This window comes from Eschscholzia californica, unplaced genomic scaffold, assembly GCF_041429995.1.
Source record: "Eschscholzia californica isolate CP2 unplaced genomic scaffold, dmEscCali1.0.p SCAF_2, whole genome shotgun sequence".
Classification (NCBI taxonomy): Eukaryota; Viridiplantae; Streptophyta; class Magnoliopsida; order Ranunculales; family Papaveraceae; genus Eschscholzia; species Eschscholzia californica.
In genome coordinates, this window is record NW_028238309.1 from 4509366 (window position 1) to 4530650 (window position 21285).

General features: G+C 35.8%; 3 protein-coding genes and 2 non-coding genes across 11 annotated transcripts; 1 reads left to right on the top strand and 4 right to left on the bottom strand.

Moving 5' to 3' along the window:
- Positions 1 to 531: 531 nt before the first annotated feature.
- LOC147555447 (guanine nucleotide-binding protein-like NSN1) lies at positions 532 to 5216 on the bottom strand. The gene is made up of 8 exons (XM_086663001.1): positions 4841 to 5216; positions 4475 to 4725; positions 3126 to 3249; positions 2853 to 3026; positions 2447 to 2682; positions 2042 to 2306; positions 1481 to 1872; positions 532 to 1055 (listed from the first exon to the last, which is right to left on the bottom strand). The coding sequence occupies exons 1-8, from the start codon at positions 4857 to 4859 to the stop codon at positions 681 to 683; spliced, it is 1836 nt and encodes a 611-aa protein (XP_086519127.1). The 5' UTR covers positions 4860 to 5216; the 3' UTR covers positions 532 to 680.
- TRNAL-AAG (transfer RNA leucine (anticodon AAG)) lies at positions 5111 to 5191 on the bottom strand. Its single transcript has one exon. It is a non-coding gene; the product is annotated as a tRNA-Leu (tRNA).
- Positions 5217 to 5258: 42 nt separating the features above from the next.
- On the bottom strand, positions 5259 to 5343 carry TRNAM-CAU (transfer RNA methionine (anticodon CAU)). The gene is given in 2 exon segments: positions 5259 to 5294; positions 5306 to 5343. It is a non-coding gene; the product is annotated as a tRNA-Met (tRNA).
- A 1591-nt stretch (positions 5344 to 6934) lies between these two features.
- LOC147555450 (glutathione-disulfide reductase) lies at positions 6935 to 14514 on the top strand. 6 transcript variants are annotated; one of them, XM_086663006.1, is made up of 17 exons: positions 6935 to 7160; positions 7512 to 7679; positions 8006 to 8070; positions 8831 to 8900; positions 9377 to 9448; positions 9586 to 9789; positions 10040 to 10113; positions 10198 to 10281; positions 10699 to 10786; positions 11036 to 11117; positions 11797 to 11870; positions 12098 to 12205; positions 12313 to 12377; positions 13017 to 13130; positions 13412 to 13511; positions 13686 to 13739; positions 14097 to 14514. In XM_086663006.1, exons 2-17 carry the CDS (start codon positions 7536 to 7538, stop codon positions 14190 to 14192), a joined length of 1494 nt encoding a protein of 497 aa, XP_086519132.1. In that variant the 5' UTR covers positions 6935 to 7160; positions 7512 to 7535; the 3' UTR covers positions 14193 to 14514. The 6 variants fall into 6 exon arrangements, with proteins under 6 accessions (XP_086519132.1, XP_086519133.1, XP_086519129.1 ...); XM_086663007.1 differs by having other exon boundaries at positions 6948 to 7160; positions 7520 to 7679; XM_086663003.1 differs by having other exon boundaries at positions 6959 to 7325.
- Positions 14515 to 15460: 946 nt separating this feature from the next.
- Positions 15461 to 19670, bottom strand: PMP (putative type 1 membrane protein). 2 transcript variants are annotated; one of them, XM_086663010.1, is made up of 11 exons: positions 19411 to 19670; positions 19237 to 19320; positions 18416 to 18511; positions 18250 to 18325; positions 18069 to 18167; positions 17812 to 17897; positions 17620 to 17727; positions 17355 to 17492; positions 16665 to 16770; positions 16218 to 16429; positions 15461 to 15790 (listed from the first exon to the last, which is right to left on the bottom strand). In XM_086663010.1, the coding sequence occupies exons 1-11, from the start codon at positions 19477 to 19479 to the stop codon at positions 15722 to 15724; spliced, it is 1143 nt and encodes a 380-aa protein (XP_086519136.1). In that variant the 5' UTR covers positions 19480 to 19670; the 3' UTR covers positions 15461 to 15721. The 2 variants fall into 2 exon arrangements, with proteins under 2 accessions (XP_086519136.1, XP_086519135.1); XM_086663009.1 differs by having other exon boundaries at positions 18069 to 18170; positions 19411 to 19652.
- Between the last annotated feature and the right edge of the window lie 1615 nt (positions 19671 to 21285).

Here is a 21285-nt window from a genome sequence, read left to right on the forward strand (position 1 = left end):
TGCTTTTATTTTAATGTGACGTGAATTCTATAGAAAAAGTAATCCAATTTTAACTCGCACAAGTGGTAAATGCCTATGTGGGGCATCAATAGGTTCGATCAATGAACAGATTTGAAGAAGTTATTTTATGAGAAGCATTATTATAAAAGAAAGGTTGTATATTAGACTTTATGAGAAGCATTGTTATAAAAGAAAGGTTGTATATTAGACTTTTATGAGAAGCATTGTTACAAGCTTGTGAACAGATTTGACGACGTTTCTGTTTTTTACGAGAAGCATTGTTACAGAGGAGAAGTGGTCTGTTAGATATTCATTTTTATGGGAGTCGATTTGTTGTCTTACAAATTTGTGAATGTGGTCTACGGGCCTTACTTGTCCTTATGTGGTTTTGGGTCTATCTGACCCCAAAAGTTAGCTCAAGAGGTGAGGTCATACCTTCTCCCATAACCATGGGACTAACTCCATCAATCAACTTACCCCCAAGTGGCCTTCATGGTCATGTTCATATATGAAAAGAGAGTAAACACATAATTTGGCAAAAACATCTTAACTTAGAATCTTTATCACCATTTTTTAAGTGTTCACAATATAAAGCAATAATTTGCAAGTTAAAGAAAACAAGATATTGAAAAAACAAAAATCAAATTTAGTTGAGGAACAAAACTCGACAACCGATATGCTCAAATTAATATTTTACTTGTAAGCTTATCCATCAAGCTCAACACCTCTGCATCATCTTCATTATCATCGTCTTCTTCGTCCATGCTGACCGATTTCTTAGTGAAATCCACCTTGAAATCGTAGTCTGCATCCATTTTATTTGCCGATGCTAATTTGTTTGCTTTCTTCTTTTTCTTCTTCTCTGCCTTCCTTAACCTCGGATTTAGCATACCTTCGGATGCATATAGCTTTTCATTTTGTTTGAAGTTAATGGTTCTTGGTTTGGTTGTATTCAGATCCTTTTCTTGACTTTCCATTGGTTCATCATCACCGTCTTTGTTTATTCCTTCTGGTTGTTCGTCTCTTTGAGTCCCTGCTTTGGGTTGTTCATCGCCCTGAATAACGTATTAGTGAAGAACTAAATCAGGTGAATTCAGAAATCAAGTAGGAAGAAAAGGCACAAACTTTTATTTTGTTCGGTGCAAATAAACGAACTAAACATAACCATAACCCTTAAATTACTCATGTCGATCTTTCGATGTTTTTGTTGTTAAAGTCTATCCAGGTGAAACTAGAAGTGGTTTAAAGGGTTCCTTTTCTGGACTCCCATTTCAAATACATCAAAATCGACAGCCTTGTTGGTAAGCAAATCGCAACATTATGGTCTCAGTTCAAAATTCAAGTGCCTATATAGTTGTAAGATTTCAAAATCATGTAATAATGGGAGACGGATTGGTTCTTACTGTAAAAGGTGAGAAAATAAAGTAGGGAAGAAAGAGAAGTCTTATTAGAAATAGATATGCATGGAGAAGATACAAACCTCTAGCATCTTCTCGTCGAAAGTAAGAGGGCAACTTGGAGGAACCTCAACACGGCTAAAATCTTCAACAGATACAAGACTACCAATGAATGAAGATTCACCCATGTAAACTTCATCAACATTGAATTGTTTGCTGAGTTCGGTCACAATTGTTGCCTCAAAATTCTCTCCTTGATTTCTAGTAGGTGGCATTGTATAGTATGGAATTTTACCCTCATTCCAATCATGGAGAACTATCTTCGCGGCAGCTGCAACATCCACGGCACCACCCTTTTTAAGCTTACCCCTAGCCGTCGCCACCATCTGAAGGAACTCATCAACTGACTCAAAGCTTTGAATTTTGTAAAGCGAAACCAACATCTTGGCAGGACAAAGCTTGAGGATCTCTTTCACTGCAAAGTTCAAAGAAGCACAATTAAGTTCACATGCAAAAATCTTTACCAATAAAAAATTAACAAATAATATTATCCTTAATTTTCTTTTCGAATTCGTCTTTTTATTTGTTTTGAGAGTATATGGTTGCATAACTATATCCAAAAGGTCGCCGAAGATTTCAATTACCTGGAGCAATGGGATCTTCTAATTTCTCAATTCTTTTGCAATTCCGAAGAACTACCGATGCATCATTTTTCTCAGACTTGAGCATAACAACACCAGGGCAATCCAACAATTTGACATTCTTATCTAACTGAACTTCTTGCAGTGATCGTGTTAATCCTGGGGTAGCACCAACACTGACAACCCGACATCTCTTCAAACTATTAATCAGACTACTCTTACCAACGTTAGGAAGCCCAATCACACCGACTGTAATTGACTTTTTAATCTGTCAAATACATGAATCCTAACACGGTCAATATAGTGTAAATTTACAAGTATGAACAAGAAAGGACAGATTTTTAATGAACTTCACAAGAGCCGATCATTGAACCAATTTCATTCTAAACTATGAAATTATTGTAGTACCTCATGACTTCTTGAGTAATTCTTTAGCAACTTCAGAAGAGTTTCAGCTCCCAGACAGTCACTGGTTTGGAGAATATTGCCTGGTTTTTCATGTTTTGACTTAGACTTCCCACCTTTGCTGGATTTCCAACCATAATTCGACTTCTGTTCCTGTGTGCTGCATTTGAACGCAACAGCAGGTAACTCTTCCCTAAGATAGTTGAGCCATTTTTCGACAGCCTCTCGAGGAACAAGATCTGCACACTCAAATATGAAAAAAAATTTAGCAGAACAAAGCACAGAAACAATGCATTTCTACTAACAATTTGTAACATAAACATTCTGTGGCCAAGGCAGGCGTACAGGGTAGTTAAAGTGTAAATGATATAGTATAAATTGTTAAACTAATTGAAGATTCAAGTTTTACCAATTTTGTTGAGAAGTAATACGAGATGTTTCTCGGGACCCGCCTTCAATACCAACTTCTCCATATCAACACAACGTGTACCCAAGGGATCCCTTGCATCAATAACTTCCAAAATGACATCTGATGCTTCTATGACTTTGACCAACTCCTTGTAGAAAGCCTTGTCCGAGTTATCTGCAAAGAAATACTAGAGCCCTTAACAAACAGGTAAATGAGATAAACTCACTCCATGTTAAAAAAAAAATTCAGCATAAACATGAAGTATCAAATTACCTCGACTTTTACTATATACAGCATCTTCCACATTGTTTTCTACTCCAACTTTTTGTTGTTTTGAAGGAGTTGTGTCATCATCAATATCATCGTCATCTAGCAAGCCCAGCTTTCTCTTTTGTGCCTGAAATAACAGAATTATCATTTTCGTTATTAGATAATATAAGACACAGAATTCATTAGAACAAAATGAACTAAGTCATAAATTTTGTAAGGGATATACGAATGTCATATGCTACAAATATTGGTAGTCCAAAACCAACGTTTAGTAACAACTCTATACGTAAATCCATAAAACACCCTCGTCTTGACTAACATAATAACAACTTGGCAACATGATACCTGAAAGACCTAATCGATAAAATAACGGATAGAATCCTACCTAAATAAAACGATTAGTTGACACCAGAAAATCTTCAAGAATTGTATGTCATGAATTTCAGGAAACAAACCCGAAGGGGACTTAAGCATTATAGAGAAAACATGATTGAGCTATTCAGTAATTATATTTATTAAACTGATGCTGATTTTCATCAACTAGGTGAGATGCTAGAAGACCCACATATTTCCTAAACTGAAATAAAATACAAGGTCTACAGATATACCGGTACCATATCAAGCTATCAGTCTATCCTGACATAATACTTGAACATTCTAGGTGAAGCAACACTGTTTCAGCCCTGACTCCTACAGACAAAAGCAAACATTCCTAATTGCTTCAGTACGTTTACACATTTACTTCTTCAAATTTTCAAACTCCAATATCACTTCTTCGAAGTCTTTACTTACGAATTGAAATGAATAACTGAAGGATAACAGACTAAAGATAATTCGAAAGCGTAGAACCATGCTCAAATGGGTGAACATCAAAACTATATCTTTTTTTTTTGACCTGGGACTTCAAGAGTCATTACATTCATTACATGGCATAGATACATCACTAATAAGAAGATAGTCATGAATTGAACAAGCCCCGCCCCGTTATTGTCATCATTAAAGACATCTTGGGCCTTTTTACTTTATTATATCCTATTCACACAAGTCAACAAATGATGGATTCTCACTTCCCGTGAATCAAACATGTGACCTCCGAGTTTCGGAGTAGATGTACAAGCAGCACAACCAACTGAGCAAGCAGTTGTTTGCAAAACTGTAACTTTTTCAAAATGCTATACCACTTAGTAAAAGAGGCTTCTAGTTGCAGACAATTCGAATTCGTACCAAATAAAAGTAAAAAACTTGACAGAAAAAGAAGTCCTAACACAAAATTATGTATCAGACTAATATAAATTCAGCAAAAGGTGTCAACTTTGAAGTAAAAATTAACTCTAATTAACAAATAAGTATACCCTTTCTTTCCTGATAGCTTTCTTTTGCTCCACTTCTTCAATAGCTTGAGCACGACGAGCTTCAAGGGCTTTAAGTTCTTGTTCCTTATAAGGCCAGTCATTAGGAATACCAGGATCTTTCTCTACTTTATTTATATGATTATTATTCTGACTCTGTTTTTTTGCTTCTTTTGCTTTCTTCTTGTGATGTTCTTTCACTTTCTTTATGATCTTGTGTTTCTGCTTCAATGAAACTCTCTTACTTTTCTTCTCTGAACAAAATTAAACAAAAATTAGATAAAGAGAGAGAAAAAAAAAAACAAAGAAAAAAGACAGATTCAGTAAAAGTATCAAAACAATTGAATGGGATTAAAGAGATTTTCTTACTCTGACTTTGCTTCCCCATGTTTGGTTAGTAATTTATGTAGTGATGAAATGTTGAAGATGAAATTCGAAGTGGAGAACTAAGAAAGAAACCCTAGTTGGCAGCTGCTACTGCTGCTGAAAAGGGCAGTTATTGATTCTAGGGTTTGAGCTTTAAGGGGTTTGAAGGGGGGGGGAGTTAACGTCACAGAAAAGTGGGGCTGGAGAGGAAATGTTTCAGATTTGAAGGACTGGGAAGAAAAAAATATGTAATGAGAAGAAAAAAAAGGATTTTGTTGAGAGTGGGATTTGAACCCACGCCCTTTCGGACCAGAACCTTAATCTGGCGCCTTAGACCAACTCGGCCATCTCAACTTGTTATTGATGAAATTGGTCAAAAGATTATATAATAAATCATAATCCATAAACCCAAAATAAGTATTGGGGTGAGAGAGGCTCGAACTCTCGACCTCAGGATCACTCAGTAGCTATGAGACCTACGCGCTAGCCAACTGCGCCACCACCCCGTTAGTGATGCTCTGTGTCGATGTACGTTTCTTTATCGAACCATATAAGCCGCACCAATGGAGAGTATAATCTCAAACCATAACTAAGTTTTAGATGTGTAATTTTAGTTATCAAAGATAAGTTTGGGAAGTATAATCTCAACCATTTGATCATTTATAATTTACATGTCATATCATCTTCTAAGTCTTACACATCTTCTTCTTCGCCAAGATCGTAAAAATTAGGGGTGAGCGAAAACCGAATTAATCGGCCAAACCAAGTCGGACCGCATCGATCGGTTTTTGGACCGAACCGGTCACCGTCCGACTCAGTTCGGCCGAAAAACCGAACAACCCAAATCGACTTTGTTTGGCCTTCGGCTTGGATTTCTATAAACCGCCCAAACCGAATCGACCAAACTCTATGGGAAGAGGAAATAATCATTTTGGAAAGTTAATTAGGAAAAAAATTAGGAAAACCATAATAGTCTTCCAAGTAGTCTATACTCTGTCCTCCTTCCTAGTAGTTGTAGTCGGTTTTGTTAACTACAACCTATTCAACTTGATTGAAAGGTTTTTAGAGGTAACTCTTCACTAATTTTCTGTATGCCACAACCCATTCTTAGTTAGTACCTTAAATATATAGATTTTGCATTCACACTTCTGCTTTTTTTTTGTTTGTAATGGTGGAAAGGTATGATGATTTTTAATTTTTATTTTCGGTATATGTAATGGTGGAAAAGTACGATGAGCTTTTAATTTTTATTTTCCGTATATGCAATGAAATGAATGACATTAGTTTATCATTTTCTCTAAATTGTGTTCGGTTGAATCGATCAACCGAGCCGAACCATGTCGGGCAGCCGAATGATCGGCTCGACTTCAGGCGATGATTTAGTCAAACCACCACTTATTAGTTCGGTTTCGGCTCGAACTAAAACCGAAAAAAGCCGACCGCTGCTCACCCCTAGTAAAAACTGTCACAATATCATTTCCTTCTGCCAGCGGTACGAGAGGTTCGTGTATCGACTACAAATAGATCTTTCACTTCGCAAAAAGAGATCACGTACAAGATAATGTATGTGTTTCACAGAGGGATATCCTAATAACTAATGTGATGTATAGGGAAACATAAACCAATACAAGTGAGGGAGTTCAACAAAAAAACATATGAGGGAATATATGGGGCACTATAATGTCCTCTTCGTTCTACATGATTGACGGCTAAATGTTTGTGAAGTATCATCTTAAAACGTAGGGGTTATAGAATAAAAATGACCTTTTACACTTGGGTTTTATCTTTAATTCAACCAGACGGACTCTCAAGATCAAATATTATATCATGCTCAAGAAGAGATGTCAGCCTTGCAAGTTACAGAATGAAGAATGCTATACAAATCGAAGTTCTATTTTGCACTTCTTCAACTCTGATATTTTGTTTTACTATTTTATGTATCGTAATTTTGTTTTTGTACTTGGATTATTGTAATAGACTCTTTATGTTAATGTATTTCCTCTCAACAAAAATAAAATAAAAATAAAAATAATTTTTTATCAAAAAAAAAATAAAAATAAAAAAATATAGTCAAATGAGTACTTGGTCAATATCAATGAGGCCATTTTCTATTGGGGGAGCGACCAAATTCGTGGAGGAATATCAACTCTCTTTTCACATCCGTGAATTTGGCTGTGGAGTTGTCCCGATTCATATATCTATCGTCACTGGTGACTCTCTCTATCTCTAATCAATATCACATTTATAACTCTCTCTCTCTCTCTCTCTCTCTCTCTCTCTCTCTCTCTCTCTCTCCATCTCTTGCACTCACTCATTTCATAAAGTAAGTCCTTTTGCTACGTCGCTCGAAACCCTAGAATTTTCTTTTTCTTATAAATACTCACTGAAACACTATCACTCACGTGAATCACGTTTCAGAATCAGTCCGATCTGAATCCCCGATACTAAAAAAAAAGAAGAAACTTAGTTTTTTCATCAGTTCGAACAAGTAAATATCAGATTCTTATAATTTAAATTTTGCTTCGAGTTAAAAGGTTTGATGATTTTCAAAGAAAACAAATGAATTCATGTTAATTAATTGTTTTTGTATAGAAATGTTTGATATTAGGTTAAATTAATTGATCTGGTGGTTCTGGTTTGATATTGATGATTTTGAGTTTTGATTTGGTTTCAGTTTTTCAGATTTTAACCAGTAATCATGTCGAGAAAGATGCTTGTTGATGGTGAAGTAAACAACTCAAATCAAGAAGAAACAGAGAAGTATGACTACGATCTGTTTGTTATTGGAGCTGGTAGTGGTGGAGTTCGTGCTTCCAGAACTTCAGCTGGTCTTGGAGCTAAGGTAAAAGAAGAACAAGAAACTTGTTTTAACTTTGAATAACAATTTCAGTATATGAATAAATTTACGAGTTGTTGATGATCTACTTGAATTATGATTTCTTATGTGTTTTTAGTTAATTCCATTTTTTTTTGTTTATTAGCAAATCAGAGAATATTGTTGATTCAGACTGTTTGGATTCCTTTGGTTGTTTATTTTATTGTTTTCGATAGTTTTCATATTATTTTATGTAATGAATTTTCTGGTCAATTTCAATTATCGTGTGAGGATATTATTATTTGTTCTCAATATTTGTTGAACTAACAATTTTAGGAAATTATGTTTTGAAGGTTGCAATATGTGAGCTTCCATTTCATCCAATTAGCTCAGAAGTCATTGGTGGAGTTGGTGGAACGTAAGTATTTTTGCAGCTTTAACGTCTTTTTTTTTTCTTTTTTCTTGTGGTTATATTTGATGACCTTCTATTATTTCGTTTTCTTGTTCTCCAATATGCCTCTTTATTTGGCTTTTTTCACGTTAGTTGGCAATCATTTTATGAGAACTGTCAAACTTTTTTTTTTGTAAGCGATGTCTCCTCAAGAAGCCAACCATATTTAAAGAATTAAATCCACTAATATTGATCCGAATTCCTTTCAGCTTGCTTTTTGAATTACTCCAAGTGGTGTTTTATACATCATACAGAAAGAGCTAACCAGAGAACGTTATGATATCTGATTCGTTTTTGGTTCATTGTAGTAAGAAATCATTCATATACTTCTCAGCTCTCACTATACTTGTACGAAAATTAATTAGTGAACATTGTTCATTTTATCAATTTGTTAATTGTTAATATAAAGTATGTGTTGTTAACTCATCCCTGCCCCTTCCACAACCAATGTGGGATCATCTTAGAATATGTTTCATGCCTAGTGTTGAAACTATTTCCCTTAACCACTTAAACTTTCACTTTTCATTCACATGTCTTCAGAATCTTTGTACCTTAGAGAGTAAAATTAAAGGATTTGTTTGTTAGGTTATATACATTACTACATTAATTTTCCTATTCTCTGATCATGCTCGTGACGAGATATCAAATCTCAACCCTTCCAAATGAATCATGCTGTTAATTATAAATATTGTATTTGTTCTTGATGCCCCTAAAATTATTATGGCAGGTGTGTAATTCGGGGTTGTGTTCCGAAAAAGATTTTGGTATATGGTGCTGCTTTCAAAGGTGAATTTGAGGTGAGAGCTTTTTCTGCATTGAGAGCCGTGGTTTCCCATTTCCTTTTTTTATCATTTAGTGGTTCTTTCCCATTAATCTTTTTAGTAATTGAGGCGAACACATATTGTGAATTTGTGCATAATTATCATATTTCTAATTTATAAACTTCAAGAGATACCGTTGATTAACTCAGTTATCATCTATGGTTGCAAATGAACGCTTTTGTAGTTCTGCAAGTTATATGAATGGATGAAAAGATATGATTCGCCACAGTTAATTTAATCGGTGACCTGAGTATCTAAAGATACGAGTCTTCTGATTCCAGCATCGAAGTGTTAGAGCACCAGAGCCAACATTAAAAACTATGTGTGGAGTTAAATAGCTTGTGGACCCAAAGTTTTCAATGGAAGTCTTAGAACTGAGAAAATTTATCTCTTGTTCATATTATTGCACATCAAGGTGCTAAATGTGCTTGTTTATGTTTTTTATTTTGCAGGATGCAAAAAATTATGGTTGGGAACTGAATGAAAATATCAACTTTAACTGGGAGAAGCTCTTGGAGAACAAGGTTTGAATAAATTATGTTGATTGTTTCATTTATATTACTATGTCATCAAATGAGCAAGTGTTCTATAGATTTACGTTTTTACGCCTTTTGGTCGGATGATGAGATGATTGAGATTGTTTTTTTCCCTCATACTGTAGACGAAAGAAATACTCAGATTAAATGGGATATACAAGCGAATGCTGACAAATGCTGGGGTTAAAATGTTTGAAGGTGAGGGGAAGGTTGTTGGTCCTCATGAAGTTGAGTTGACACAAATTGATGGGACAAAGTTAAACTTTTCCGCGAAGCATATATTAGTTGCCACTGGAAGTAGGGCTCAACGTCCGAACATTCCTGGGCAGGTAAATTACTGATTACATATTTCCATTTAAGGACCTTTAGTGGTTCTATTTAACATAGTAAAACTGAGTATGTACTTAACTTGAACATACCATCTAGGGCAAAAATTTAGGTGTCTGGCTCTGGCGTTAGCTGTTTCCTTTTACATATTGTCTTTTCTGTATTATATGCTCTTGCCTCCTTTAGTCTTATTAGTTTCTTCTCATTTTTTCAAAAATATGAATGAAGTCTTACTAATTTCATGATTTTTAGGAGTTGGGTATTACATCTGACGAGGCTCTGAGCTTAGAAGAGTTACCGAAGCGAGTAGTGATATTGGGTGGAGGGTGAGTCACATTGTTTCATGGTTTTGTATGGTTGGTATCGTATAGCTTTGCAGCTTATTCAATCTATTACTTTTCTCTTCACAGGTACATTGCTGTTGAGTTTGCGTCAATATGGCGTGGAATGGGTGCTACTGTAGATCTCTTCTACAGAAAAGAACTTCCATTAAGGTTATATATCTGCATATATATATATATATATATATATATATTGTCAATGGTGATGCTGTTGATACCTCACCTTGATGAACAGCTTAAGTTTATGTCTGTCTACCACGCCTATATGCTTTAGTGCCTTTTTGAGTGGCGATGATAAACTTAGGTGTTTGGTCATCTATACTACTATGTAGTTTGTCAATTGATTTGACTTGTTTATTGTTTATACTTTATAATGTATATTAAATAGCCATGCTATATATCATGTGAGATGTTATATTACCCTATATATGCATATTTATATTATGTAACTATTGACTGAATTCAGTGCTGCAAAAAAAAAAACAATAAAAAAAACAATTTGTTTTTCTTTTCTCTGATTGGCTACGATAGTCTGACTCTTATCTCACTACAGTTGAATCTTTTCTCCAGGGGGTTTGATGATGAGATGAGGGAGATTGTTGCACGAAACCTAGAAGGCAGGGGAATTAAGTTGCACCCAACAGTAAACTTATCGCAGGTACTGTCAAATTCAACTAATGTGTTGAAGTATTACACTTCCATATAACTTGGTTTTCATGATTTTCGTCTTTTCCATAATTTTTATGTTTGAACTTCCAGAGAATGATGAGTGAAGTTGATCGCTGAATATGGAATAGTAGTGACCGTAGTATACATTAATAAATAGGATAATGGAATAGTAGTGGTTACAAATCAATGGGGTCTTATATTGCTTCTACTGAAACTAATATTGTGTTATGTAATCTAGTTGATCAAAACCGATGATGGAATAAAGGTGCTCACCGATCACGGGGAAGAATTGATTGCTGATGTTGTACTTTTCGCCACCGGTAAGCCCTAGCTCAGTTTTTTAACTCCGTACTTCTAACTAATGACTGATTTCCTAGTTTCGTGGTAAAGGTTGTGAACAAAAGTGATATTGTCTAATAGATGAGAATTTTAGAAGAATCTATGACCTTTGTTGAATTCAGATAGAGTCGAGAGAATTTATGAAACTAGAAAGATTCGGGAACAGTGGAATTAGGTTCAGAGAATAGGAATACAAAAAAAAAAAGAGATACGGTAATGAGTTACAGGAATAAGCTTAGCGGACAAATGGTAACCACAGCTTCTCACCAAGCTAAAACTCTTTGCAAAGTGCACCGATACGAGGCACCGCATACTTTACCATCTACACTTTATCAGTACTTACGTAGAGATTCCCAACAATTTCTGTTCGTTTTCACATTTACAATATATAGGCATTACTTGCCTGCAATACTCAGCCATGAACAAAAGGCTCTCTGAACCCTATCGAGACATCAACTAAGATTTCAGACAAACAAAAGAAGTTTTGTTCAGGTTGCCGTTGTGGATAAAACAAATACGTTTCAGAGCATTCTGAATCGTTGGACCACTCCTCAACCTATCCCTAACATGTCCACGAGCATAAAGTGCATAATGAAGTATTTTGTGCAGTTCTTCCTTTTCATGTTTGATTTGACTATCACCCTCTCCTACCTTTTGCAGGGCGTACACCTAACACTAAGAGGTTGAATTTGGAAGCTGTTGGTGTGGAGTTGGATAGTGCTGGAGCTGTTAAGGTTGGTATCTGTTACTTTTCACTTTCGGTTTTATTGCGATTTCCCACATGTTCCTCTACTATTAAACTTGGTTGAAAACCCTAGAAGATTTAACATTCTCATTTTAGTCTTTTGGTTTGTGCTTTTATTAAATCCGCCAGTCAACCAGCACGTTGAATAGGGAATTATGACTAAGCCTCTTTGACGGTCTCTGTTCATTAACTTTTTTCACTTGAATGTTCATTCAGGTAGACGAGTACTCTCATACCAACATTCCCAGCATATGGGCTGTTGGTGATGTTACAAATCGAATAAATCTTACACCAGTAGCCTTAATGGAGGGAACTTGCTTCACGGTATGTGGGTTTTCTGAGTTCTCTTCATTACTAATTTCAAGCTGTGGGTTTTCTACGCGTTCACCTGGACAAGAATATTTTAATTTGAGCTTAGTTCTCTTTTGCAGAACACTGTATTTGGTGGAAAACCTAGTAAACCAGATTACAAGGATGTGCCTTGTGCTGTTTTCTGGTATGAAAATGTTCTACTCTGCTTCTGTTTATATATGAACGCTCTAGAATTTCAATCTACGAAAATTTCATGCTGATAACAACCATGCAATGATTGTCCTAAATTCGGATAGGCATAATTCCCTTCTCGATTTATCAGTTGCTGGAGAAATTTTCAGTTCTTCCATACTTTTCCCATCAGAACCTAACCATACAAATTACTGTCCTGTTTTCCTTACAATGCTCCCTACCATCTTAAATGCTTTCGATAGCATCACCAATAAACCAGCAGATTCGAACTTCTGAAACTTTTATTGTTTGTCACTTGGTTTGTGTGGCTTGAAATTCCTCAAATTTGTCCATCCTTGTAAACAAGTTCCCTGGAATATAAATGTGTTTATTTTTTTTTCATAATGAAGGTGTATATCTTATCTTCATAGGTTGCTTTTCAAAGTGAATACAACATAAACACGAAGTTGTATTAAGTCATTATACGTGCCTCATTACAAGTACTTACTATTACTACAATAGATTGCTTTGTTGTTTAGAGCTTAGTTACTATTAAAATCATTAGTAACTTAGTCGGCTAACAATTGCATGAGATTATAAACAAAATCCCTATGTTTTTCTTATCTGACATGTTAAATTTTATTGTTGGCAGTATACCACCTCTTTCTGTAGTTGGTCTCAGCGAACAACAGGCAGTTGAGCAAGCAAATGGTGACATTTTGATTTTCACCTCAACTTTCAACCCGATGAAGAACACTATTTCTGGGTAAGTAATTAAGTACGATTATTCAAAACTATAGTTTTCGTACAATCTAGGACACCATGAATTGAGAATTTAAATTCATCATTATTTATCATCACAACATACCTTAGATAGAAATGTACTTCAATCTTTTCAAATTCCTTTGACTTCATTTCTCATTATATGTTCCTACTGCTAGCCTACGATTATATTTAGAAGCATTTGATTATAGCCTCGTAGTGATGAATGCGTTGAAAGGTCCTCGGTGCTTATTTATCATTCAGTTTCCTGTGTTGATTTTTCAGGAGGGTAGAGAAGTCGATGATGAAGCTTATTGTTGATGCCGAGACGGATAAAGTTCTCGGTGCATCTATGTGTGGTCCAGATGCAGCTGAAATTATGCAGGTACCATACATATTTTCATAATCAGTCGTGTAGTGCCTTGTAAACCCTAACTTTTTATGTTTCTCCTCGAATCACAATTCACAAATTATGAAGATTTAATCTGCTTTGCCTTCGCAGTTTTATCCGTAGAATCACAAATCTCACAGTTGTTTCTGTTGCTGTTTTTCTTTATAGGGTATTGCGGTTGCACTGAAGTGTGGAGCTACCAAGGCCCAATTTGATAGCACGGTAAGCCAATATTTTATCTTTCAGGGTTTTGATAAGCGCAACTTCTCTTCCATTCTTTTCGTGCATGCATTTGGTTGGTTAGAATTTTTGTTTATTCACATGCCCATCACAACCACCACAAAATTACCAGCGCCACCACCACTAGCAGCAGATCACCACTGCACAACCTTTACCACCAAAACACGACTACCTCTAATTCTCTAAACCACCAGCGCAATCCATGACAACACCACAACACAACCACCAACAACAAGAGGAGGCCACCAAATCACTGAGTTACCACCACCAAAATTTTGAAGTTTTTAATCTTTAATTTTTGTGTTATATCTAAAATGGCTTTGATTTGTTTTTGTATAGGTCGGAATCCACCCTTCTGCTGCAGAAGAGTTCGTCACAATGAGATCAGTGTCGAGACGTGTTTCACCAAGCGGTAAACCCAAAACAAATCTATAAATTACAAAATAATCAGACGTTCCAAGAAAATCTATTCAGGTTAGAAGACACAGACATTTGGGGCAGATTGAGGATAGACTTTTCTTGCTCTCAAGTCATTTCAAAACTTCATGAAAATATTGTTAAGAAAAGATAGGGCAGGGATTTAGAGACCTTATCTTTGTTATGTTTATTCGCTAAATAAATTTTGTTTAAGAAGTGTTTTGAGAAGTTGAGAGAAAATTAGTAACAGCCGTTGATTTTATGCATCATTTATAATTGTTATCTTTTACATATTGTCCTCAACTTCATTGTAATAAAGTGTCTCGAGCCTTCTAAGCCATAAGCAAACATCATTATTCAATTTTTTTTTGCAGAGACTAGGTAGTATTTTTCATTCTTCATTATTATGTGGGAGAACGGCATCCAGTCGTGACTGGTGTGAAATTTGATCAGACGGTTGGATTATGGAGTATCTATTATATCAAACAAACTTTGTTTGGTCTCGGATCTTACTTCCCAATTGCTGCTAAATAATTTCTACTAGTTCCTCGACTTGTTAACTTACCCTCTGTGCTACATGAAAAGCAAACAATAAAACAGACAACAAAAATTAGTTTAAATCTAAAATAACAAGAAGATGGTTTAGAGAGTGCCAGTCTTTTTCTCAAAAGAGAAGAACAAAAGTTGCTCCCCTTTGAGTCTGTCTAACCACATGATGTTGTTTCAGGTTTTTGCATCTCCTTTTTGAGAAATCATCAACAACTAAAGAGGCATAAAGCACATATAGAGTCTAAAACTCGACAAACCCGTAATTATTTATACCTTTAATGACGCAAACTTAATAACAATGGAGACCTCGAAGAGTTTTGGAGTTTATGTCAACACTATCAACCAGACAACTAAATGTAAGACAATTTTTTGCACCTCCAGTTTACCAAGAAATTAATAAAATGGTACACCGAAGAAGAATGTTTACGGGTAATTGTTCGTTCTTTTATGCTAAACTTAGCTCTTCTATGTTAAATTTAGGGCTTCATATAGTCGCTAACACGAGCGGAGTTTGAAATGAAGATGTCTAATTCCAATTATACCATGTATCACTCAAAATTTTCGACTTTCGAGTAGGATGATCTTAGCCATTCGATTTACCAACAGCTAGGATTTGGGATTTCTTCAGAGACCCACAAATAGGTCATAAAATCCAAATTCAAAAAAGTGACCCATAACCCAGATTGTAATTGTTCAATGATTGGTCAAGATGCTGAAGAAAAAGAGAAGACATCAACTTAAATAATTATGAAACTCCATTCTTATTAGTTCAGTAAGTCCAGTTTGAATAGTACAAATTAAAAGCATGAAATTCCAACCAGTAGAGTAGTTTCAAAGAAGAAGAATGTGATGGCTCGCTCTTATTACAACGAAAAAAATATAATGATAACATACATGGACTCGGTTCTAAGTTTCTAACAAGACCAGTTTGAATTGATTTCGGTACCTGAAGTTTGAGATCATTCTGACATTGGAAGAGTTCAATCTTTCGACCATACTCAGTCAAGCTTGACGTTCGAATATAGAAGGGTGTCTCTGGTGAGAGGCATGTTGAGTAGAAAGTATATCTGCAAAAAGGAATTTATGACAAAAAAAAATTAAACGATAGTACGAACTCCAGAGATGAACAAAGGTGGCCTATTCGTTATGGTTGTAATCGGTAAAATCAAAGAAAACAGGAAATGCTTTTACACGTTCTTTTCTTTTTGTTTTTAACCACTTACTTCGGGTGGCTTTTTGGGGATAGATTTCTAGACATTCAAAGTTCAAATATACTGTAGATGGTAGTTTCAGAAAGCTAATATTGTTAACAGATTTGAGGGATTGATCATCAGACCGTGCTCTCAATGTCTTTTATGCTAGCAATTGAGTGTTGTTATTCGTTGTTCTAATTAACGTAAGAAAATTTTACGATTGATTTTGTTTCTTATGCAGGCTAAGAAGTAGTTGAAACATAAAACACGATAACGGAGTATAGTTAGAGTGAAATCTTACCCCAAGCAGGGTTGATACTAGAAGAATGATTCCTGTAATCCAAGCAAGGGTACGTCTAACCAATAGTGTCGCCACAATAACTGTGGGACTAATTGAGGAGGCTTTCTCTTCCAACCACCTAGCCGAAGGCCGGGAAGTGAATTTCACATTCAACATTTCTTCCGAGTCTAGAGATTGTTCCTCGTTGAAGAAGATGACTCCAACAATTTGACCTGCCCCATTAAAACATTGAACGGGTTAATGAGAGAGGAGGATAAGTATCAACAACAATAAAGAACTACTCGTTGATAAAGGGCAGCCAGATATGAGACGTTATATTTTTAAGATAGTGCCCGTGTTTATACATGAACCCATTAACTCGGGAGATGTTAAGGATCTTGAACAGGAAACTCGAGGTTGTTTATTTAAAACAAAACCATGCTTTTCAAAACTAAATCAGTTGTTGACCTTTGTAATCCTCTTGCAACGAATCAAAAAGCATTCTCAGGGTAGTAAGGAAGAGCTCCATTCCTTGTTGAGAAATGCCATCAGATCCATATTGTTTTTGCAAATCCTGCAACATATATTTATCTAATCAGGAACAAAACGAGGCTTAGTAAAAAAAGGCTTCATGGGAAAGAGATAACATATACAAGTTACGAAAATTCCGAACTTGTTGAAAAGAAAAAAAAAAGTCCTCCGTGTTTGATATTTGAAGAAATTTTACATGTTCTGCATACTAAGAAGATTTACTTCGATAGAAAGCATCTATTGATAAGTTCAGCCAACATATTTCCATGTGAAAACAGCATATAAAACACTGAGGATAACTAGTTCTAATATTTACAGAGCATAAGATAAATATGAGAAGAAGACAAATATGTACTCTTGATTCAATTGTTCAGGTAGAAAATCTGATACCCAAATTTCCTATTGTCGTGAATGGATGCACGAAGATAAACCAATACTACTCCTCAAGTTATTTCCTTTATGATGTATAAAACATGAGCAGAAAAGGACCTAACTCTAGAAATATTTTGCACGTAATACTCCGGTAACTTCAAACATGACCAATGAAGAAACCTTTATGCAACTTCTGCACTTGCGCTTGTTTTTAAGAGATAATAAGCATAATAAAAAAGGAAAAGAAAACATCACCTTAATACCAGTGAAACATCCCTTTAATAATACTGCTTGTTTTTGCACTGTTTCAGCAAAATCTTCATGCATCCCAGCTGCCTTTCTGATATTTCGGACCAAAGAAATAAGACTTACCATGAAATCTCTGTCTGCTTTCTGTACAACAGTATGACGCTTTGAAGTTAAAACCCCAGTATTCTATAAGTTTAAGGTGTATATCGAACATTTTTGTTCATACAAACAAATTTGAACTTCAAAAATGATAAGCACAAAAGGAAAAGACCTTTGACATACGCAGATCCAAATGAACACCATTAGGCAAATTGATAGTTAATTCCCCACTCAATGATTCCTCAGCACTATTAACATATGATCCGCCCAAACTAGATGCCTGCAACAAAAAACTGTAATCTTCATATACAAGTTCAGATATATACCGAGTATAGAAACATAGTGAGTGAAGAACACAACTAACAAGATCATGGAGTTCTTTATCCAAACAAGCTGCATCACAGTCTGAATCGAGAGAACTGCCCAAGGAAATGATAGAGACTTCATCCTCTGCATAAACCCCAAGGATTAACACGACAATATATGAAAGTATCCATAGGTTTTTTTTTAAAAGAAAAGAACCAAAAATGAAAAGTTACGAATATACCAACCTAAAATAAAGTCAGTTGCTCTATTACTAGTTTTCCAAGGGTAAAATATTGTACACAATAATTCAGATACCTGGAAGTTGGACATCAGCTTTAGCTGAATCAAGTAGAACATTTCTCCGAACATAGCTGCCAACTTTTGCTTCACCTGGGTAGTTCACCAAGAGCTGACCTGCTAGAGAGAAATTTCACCCAGTTATGTAAGACATTGAGCGTTGACATGTTAAGATGCAATTCGATGATTAATTAGCTACCTTTTGTTCCACTAACTTCAAGCATAAAAACAGCACGAGGCCTGTTGAACGGATTTGGCACGAGAATGTCATTCAGCTGCAAGTATGATATCCATTAATACAGAACTACATATTACCATTACCAACACCCAAGTGGTTACTGGACCTAAAGGATCGTTTCTCTCACCTTGGACGAACTTTCAGCTGAAAGGGAAGCAGGTGGGGAAAAACCAAGCAACACTGACACAGCAGCCGTAACGTCGGAAAGCAACAATGGACTAGTCTACAGAAACACATACACAATGTATGATTGTTAAATTTCTTAGTTACTAGAATCGGAAAAACATGTTGCAAATGGAGTAACCAATTTGCAGATTCATATTAGTAGCTCTCCTGTCAAGGTTTGAAAAAGGTCGAGTCATGCGCCTCGAGGGGTGTTTTTTCTTTAACAAGAATTATTTTTCTATAAATAATGAAAAAAGTACTTACAAACTCGGTAAATCACCCAACCGGAGTGCCCCAACAACTCAAGGGGGATGGTTACTACAGTGGGGAAAAATCATAATTTGCAAACGAGGGAGTTGTTAATTTGCAAATTCACATACGTAGCAGCTCCGTTGAATCCCCCATTCTAGGAAAACACTTTAAACCCAATATCACGAGAACTTCGACATGCCAAATGTCTTAAAACAATATCACTAAAATGGAAAAATTTCCCTCAGAGGCTTACTTAAGTCTTAACTAGAATAGCAGTTAGGGCATTTACTCATAGCCCATCTCACCTTCCAACTTCTCATCCTAAAAAAGATGAGAGGGGTGCCTTAAAGGGGGATTTACTACAATTATATGGTAAAGTGGAAAGTTGAAACTACAATTGAAAACCTAGTTCTGGATCTCATATGAATTTCAACCCGAACTTAAATTCCAGAGTTTCAGATATATATATATATACTTCAATGATGAAATCAATCAATCATAATCTAAAGATGATTGGAGAGTTTTAGTTACCTCAGAGGAGAGATCTGATGAAGAAGAACGAAGAAACTGCTGACTTGAACTATCAAGGAATAAGATCGAACCACTACTTTCAACCTAGATCGAAATCAAGTACAGAAAGGAAAACTTAGATTAGTAAAGAAACAAAAGATGTGAAATAAAGTCAAATAAGGGGAATATACGAACCCTAATTTGCTGGTAGAAGAGGATCGTAATGATCAGTAGAGGAAGGTTGTTAAAGAATTGAGAAGCCATTTTTTAGCTTCAGAAGAGTAGAAAGAGAGAGAGACAGTGCTCTTTGATTTCTCTACAACAACAGATTATAGAGAGAGAGAGAGAAAACACTTGAACACGTCTAACAGGAGGATATCACAATCAGCCTCTTACTAAAAGAATGTGATTTTTAACATACCACACATTATACCAATAAACATTATGGACATGATTGATATGCATTTTATTTTTGGCCAGCGCTTTGGGGAAAGCAAAATAGTTTTCGGGGTGTGAAAACTTAGTAAAAAATTGGTCAATTTTGTTTAACAATTTTATTTCGGAGAAAGCAAAATAACTTCTCCACCTCACCTCTCTCTCTCCACCTCACCTATCTGTCTTCTCCGACAAGTCGCCGACCGGAAAATTTTCCGACCGGCGACCATGAAAAAATAAATAAAATATTTCACTCTCTAGAAACTCCGGCGAAGGGGTTTCCCTTCGCCGGACCCGGTCTGTTCTTCAACAGACCTGTTTGGATCTGTTGAAGAACAGACCGATCTGGTATGTTCTTCAACAGACCGGGACTCTGGCGAAGGGGATCGGTATGTTCTTCAACAGACCGGGACTCGGCGAAGGTAAACCCCTTCGCCGGAGTTTCTAGAGAGAGAGAGAGAGTGAAATATATATATTTTTTTCATGGTCGCCCGCCGGAAAATTTTCCGGCCGGCGACTTGTCGGAGAAGAGAGAGAGGTGAGATGGAGAGAGGTGAGGTGGAGGGTTTTTTTTATTTCCCCGGAAAATTTCTAAAATTCGACATATTCCCTTTAAAATTTCAAACCCCGGAAAATATTTAGCTTTCCCCAAAGCGCTGGCCTTATTTTTTGGGAAATTGACTACGTTCTACGATAGTCGTTACAAGGTGTAGATACATCACGGAGATATGAAAGAGGTTTAAAGCCTAACAAGATGAAAGAGGATTAAAACACGACAAATTTATTACTTTATTTATATTTTTAATAACCAAATTCAATATTCCTAGATTACACTTTCAGTGAATCGAATTTAGAACTTCCACATTGAAGAATAATGCACTAACTAGCTGCGCTACCTGTTGTTGGCTGTGCATTTTATTTTTGTGCCCTAGATACAACCTTGACCTTCAAATGTGGGTAAGTGTTTATCATTTTAATTATTGTCACACAAGTATCAAACGCGCATGTTGAGTTATTTGAGTCCACTTTTAATAGCATGGGAACTCTTGTGCATCTCAGCATCTAACAACTGGGTCACGTGTAATGTTGACTTGACACATAGACTTACGATTGTCAAAAGGGATGTTTTAGACTGAAATCATTGCACTAGGCGTCCAATTTACAACCAAATTGTTCAAAATTTAGGCATAAAAAGACGTCAAAGGTCAGTGCTTTTGGAGCTTCTTTTTGCCAAAATCAGAACATAAGTATTTTTTTGGCTTACCGTCTTATTCAGAATTTGACTCATAAGTTAATGTGATATCTTTGTCACGACACGTGTTTCGAAAGCTTTATGAAAGTCGCGACTTCGAGTCATCCTAATAAGGTCGCTTACACACTGTAATTTTTAGTGACTTTCAAATTATCATTATTTTTTTCTCGTATGCTCCAACCACCACCATCATTATCTCTCTTTCCTTTTCTATCTCTTTGCTCGAATTCTCTTTTCTCTCACCCCTATCTCAATTGGGCTGAAGTGAAGGGTTTCTTTGGCCGAAACCCCCTTTGCCTCATGCGAAGGAGAAGAATTTCGGCGAAACACTAGACCCTTAAGCAAGTTAGCGGCTGATGGTAGGTCGACTGTGAAACATCCCG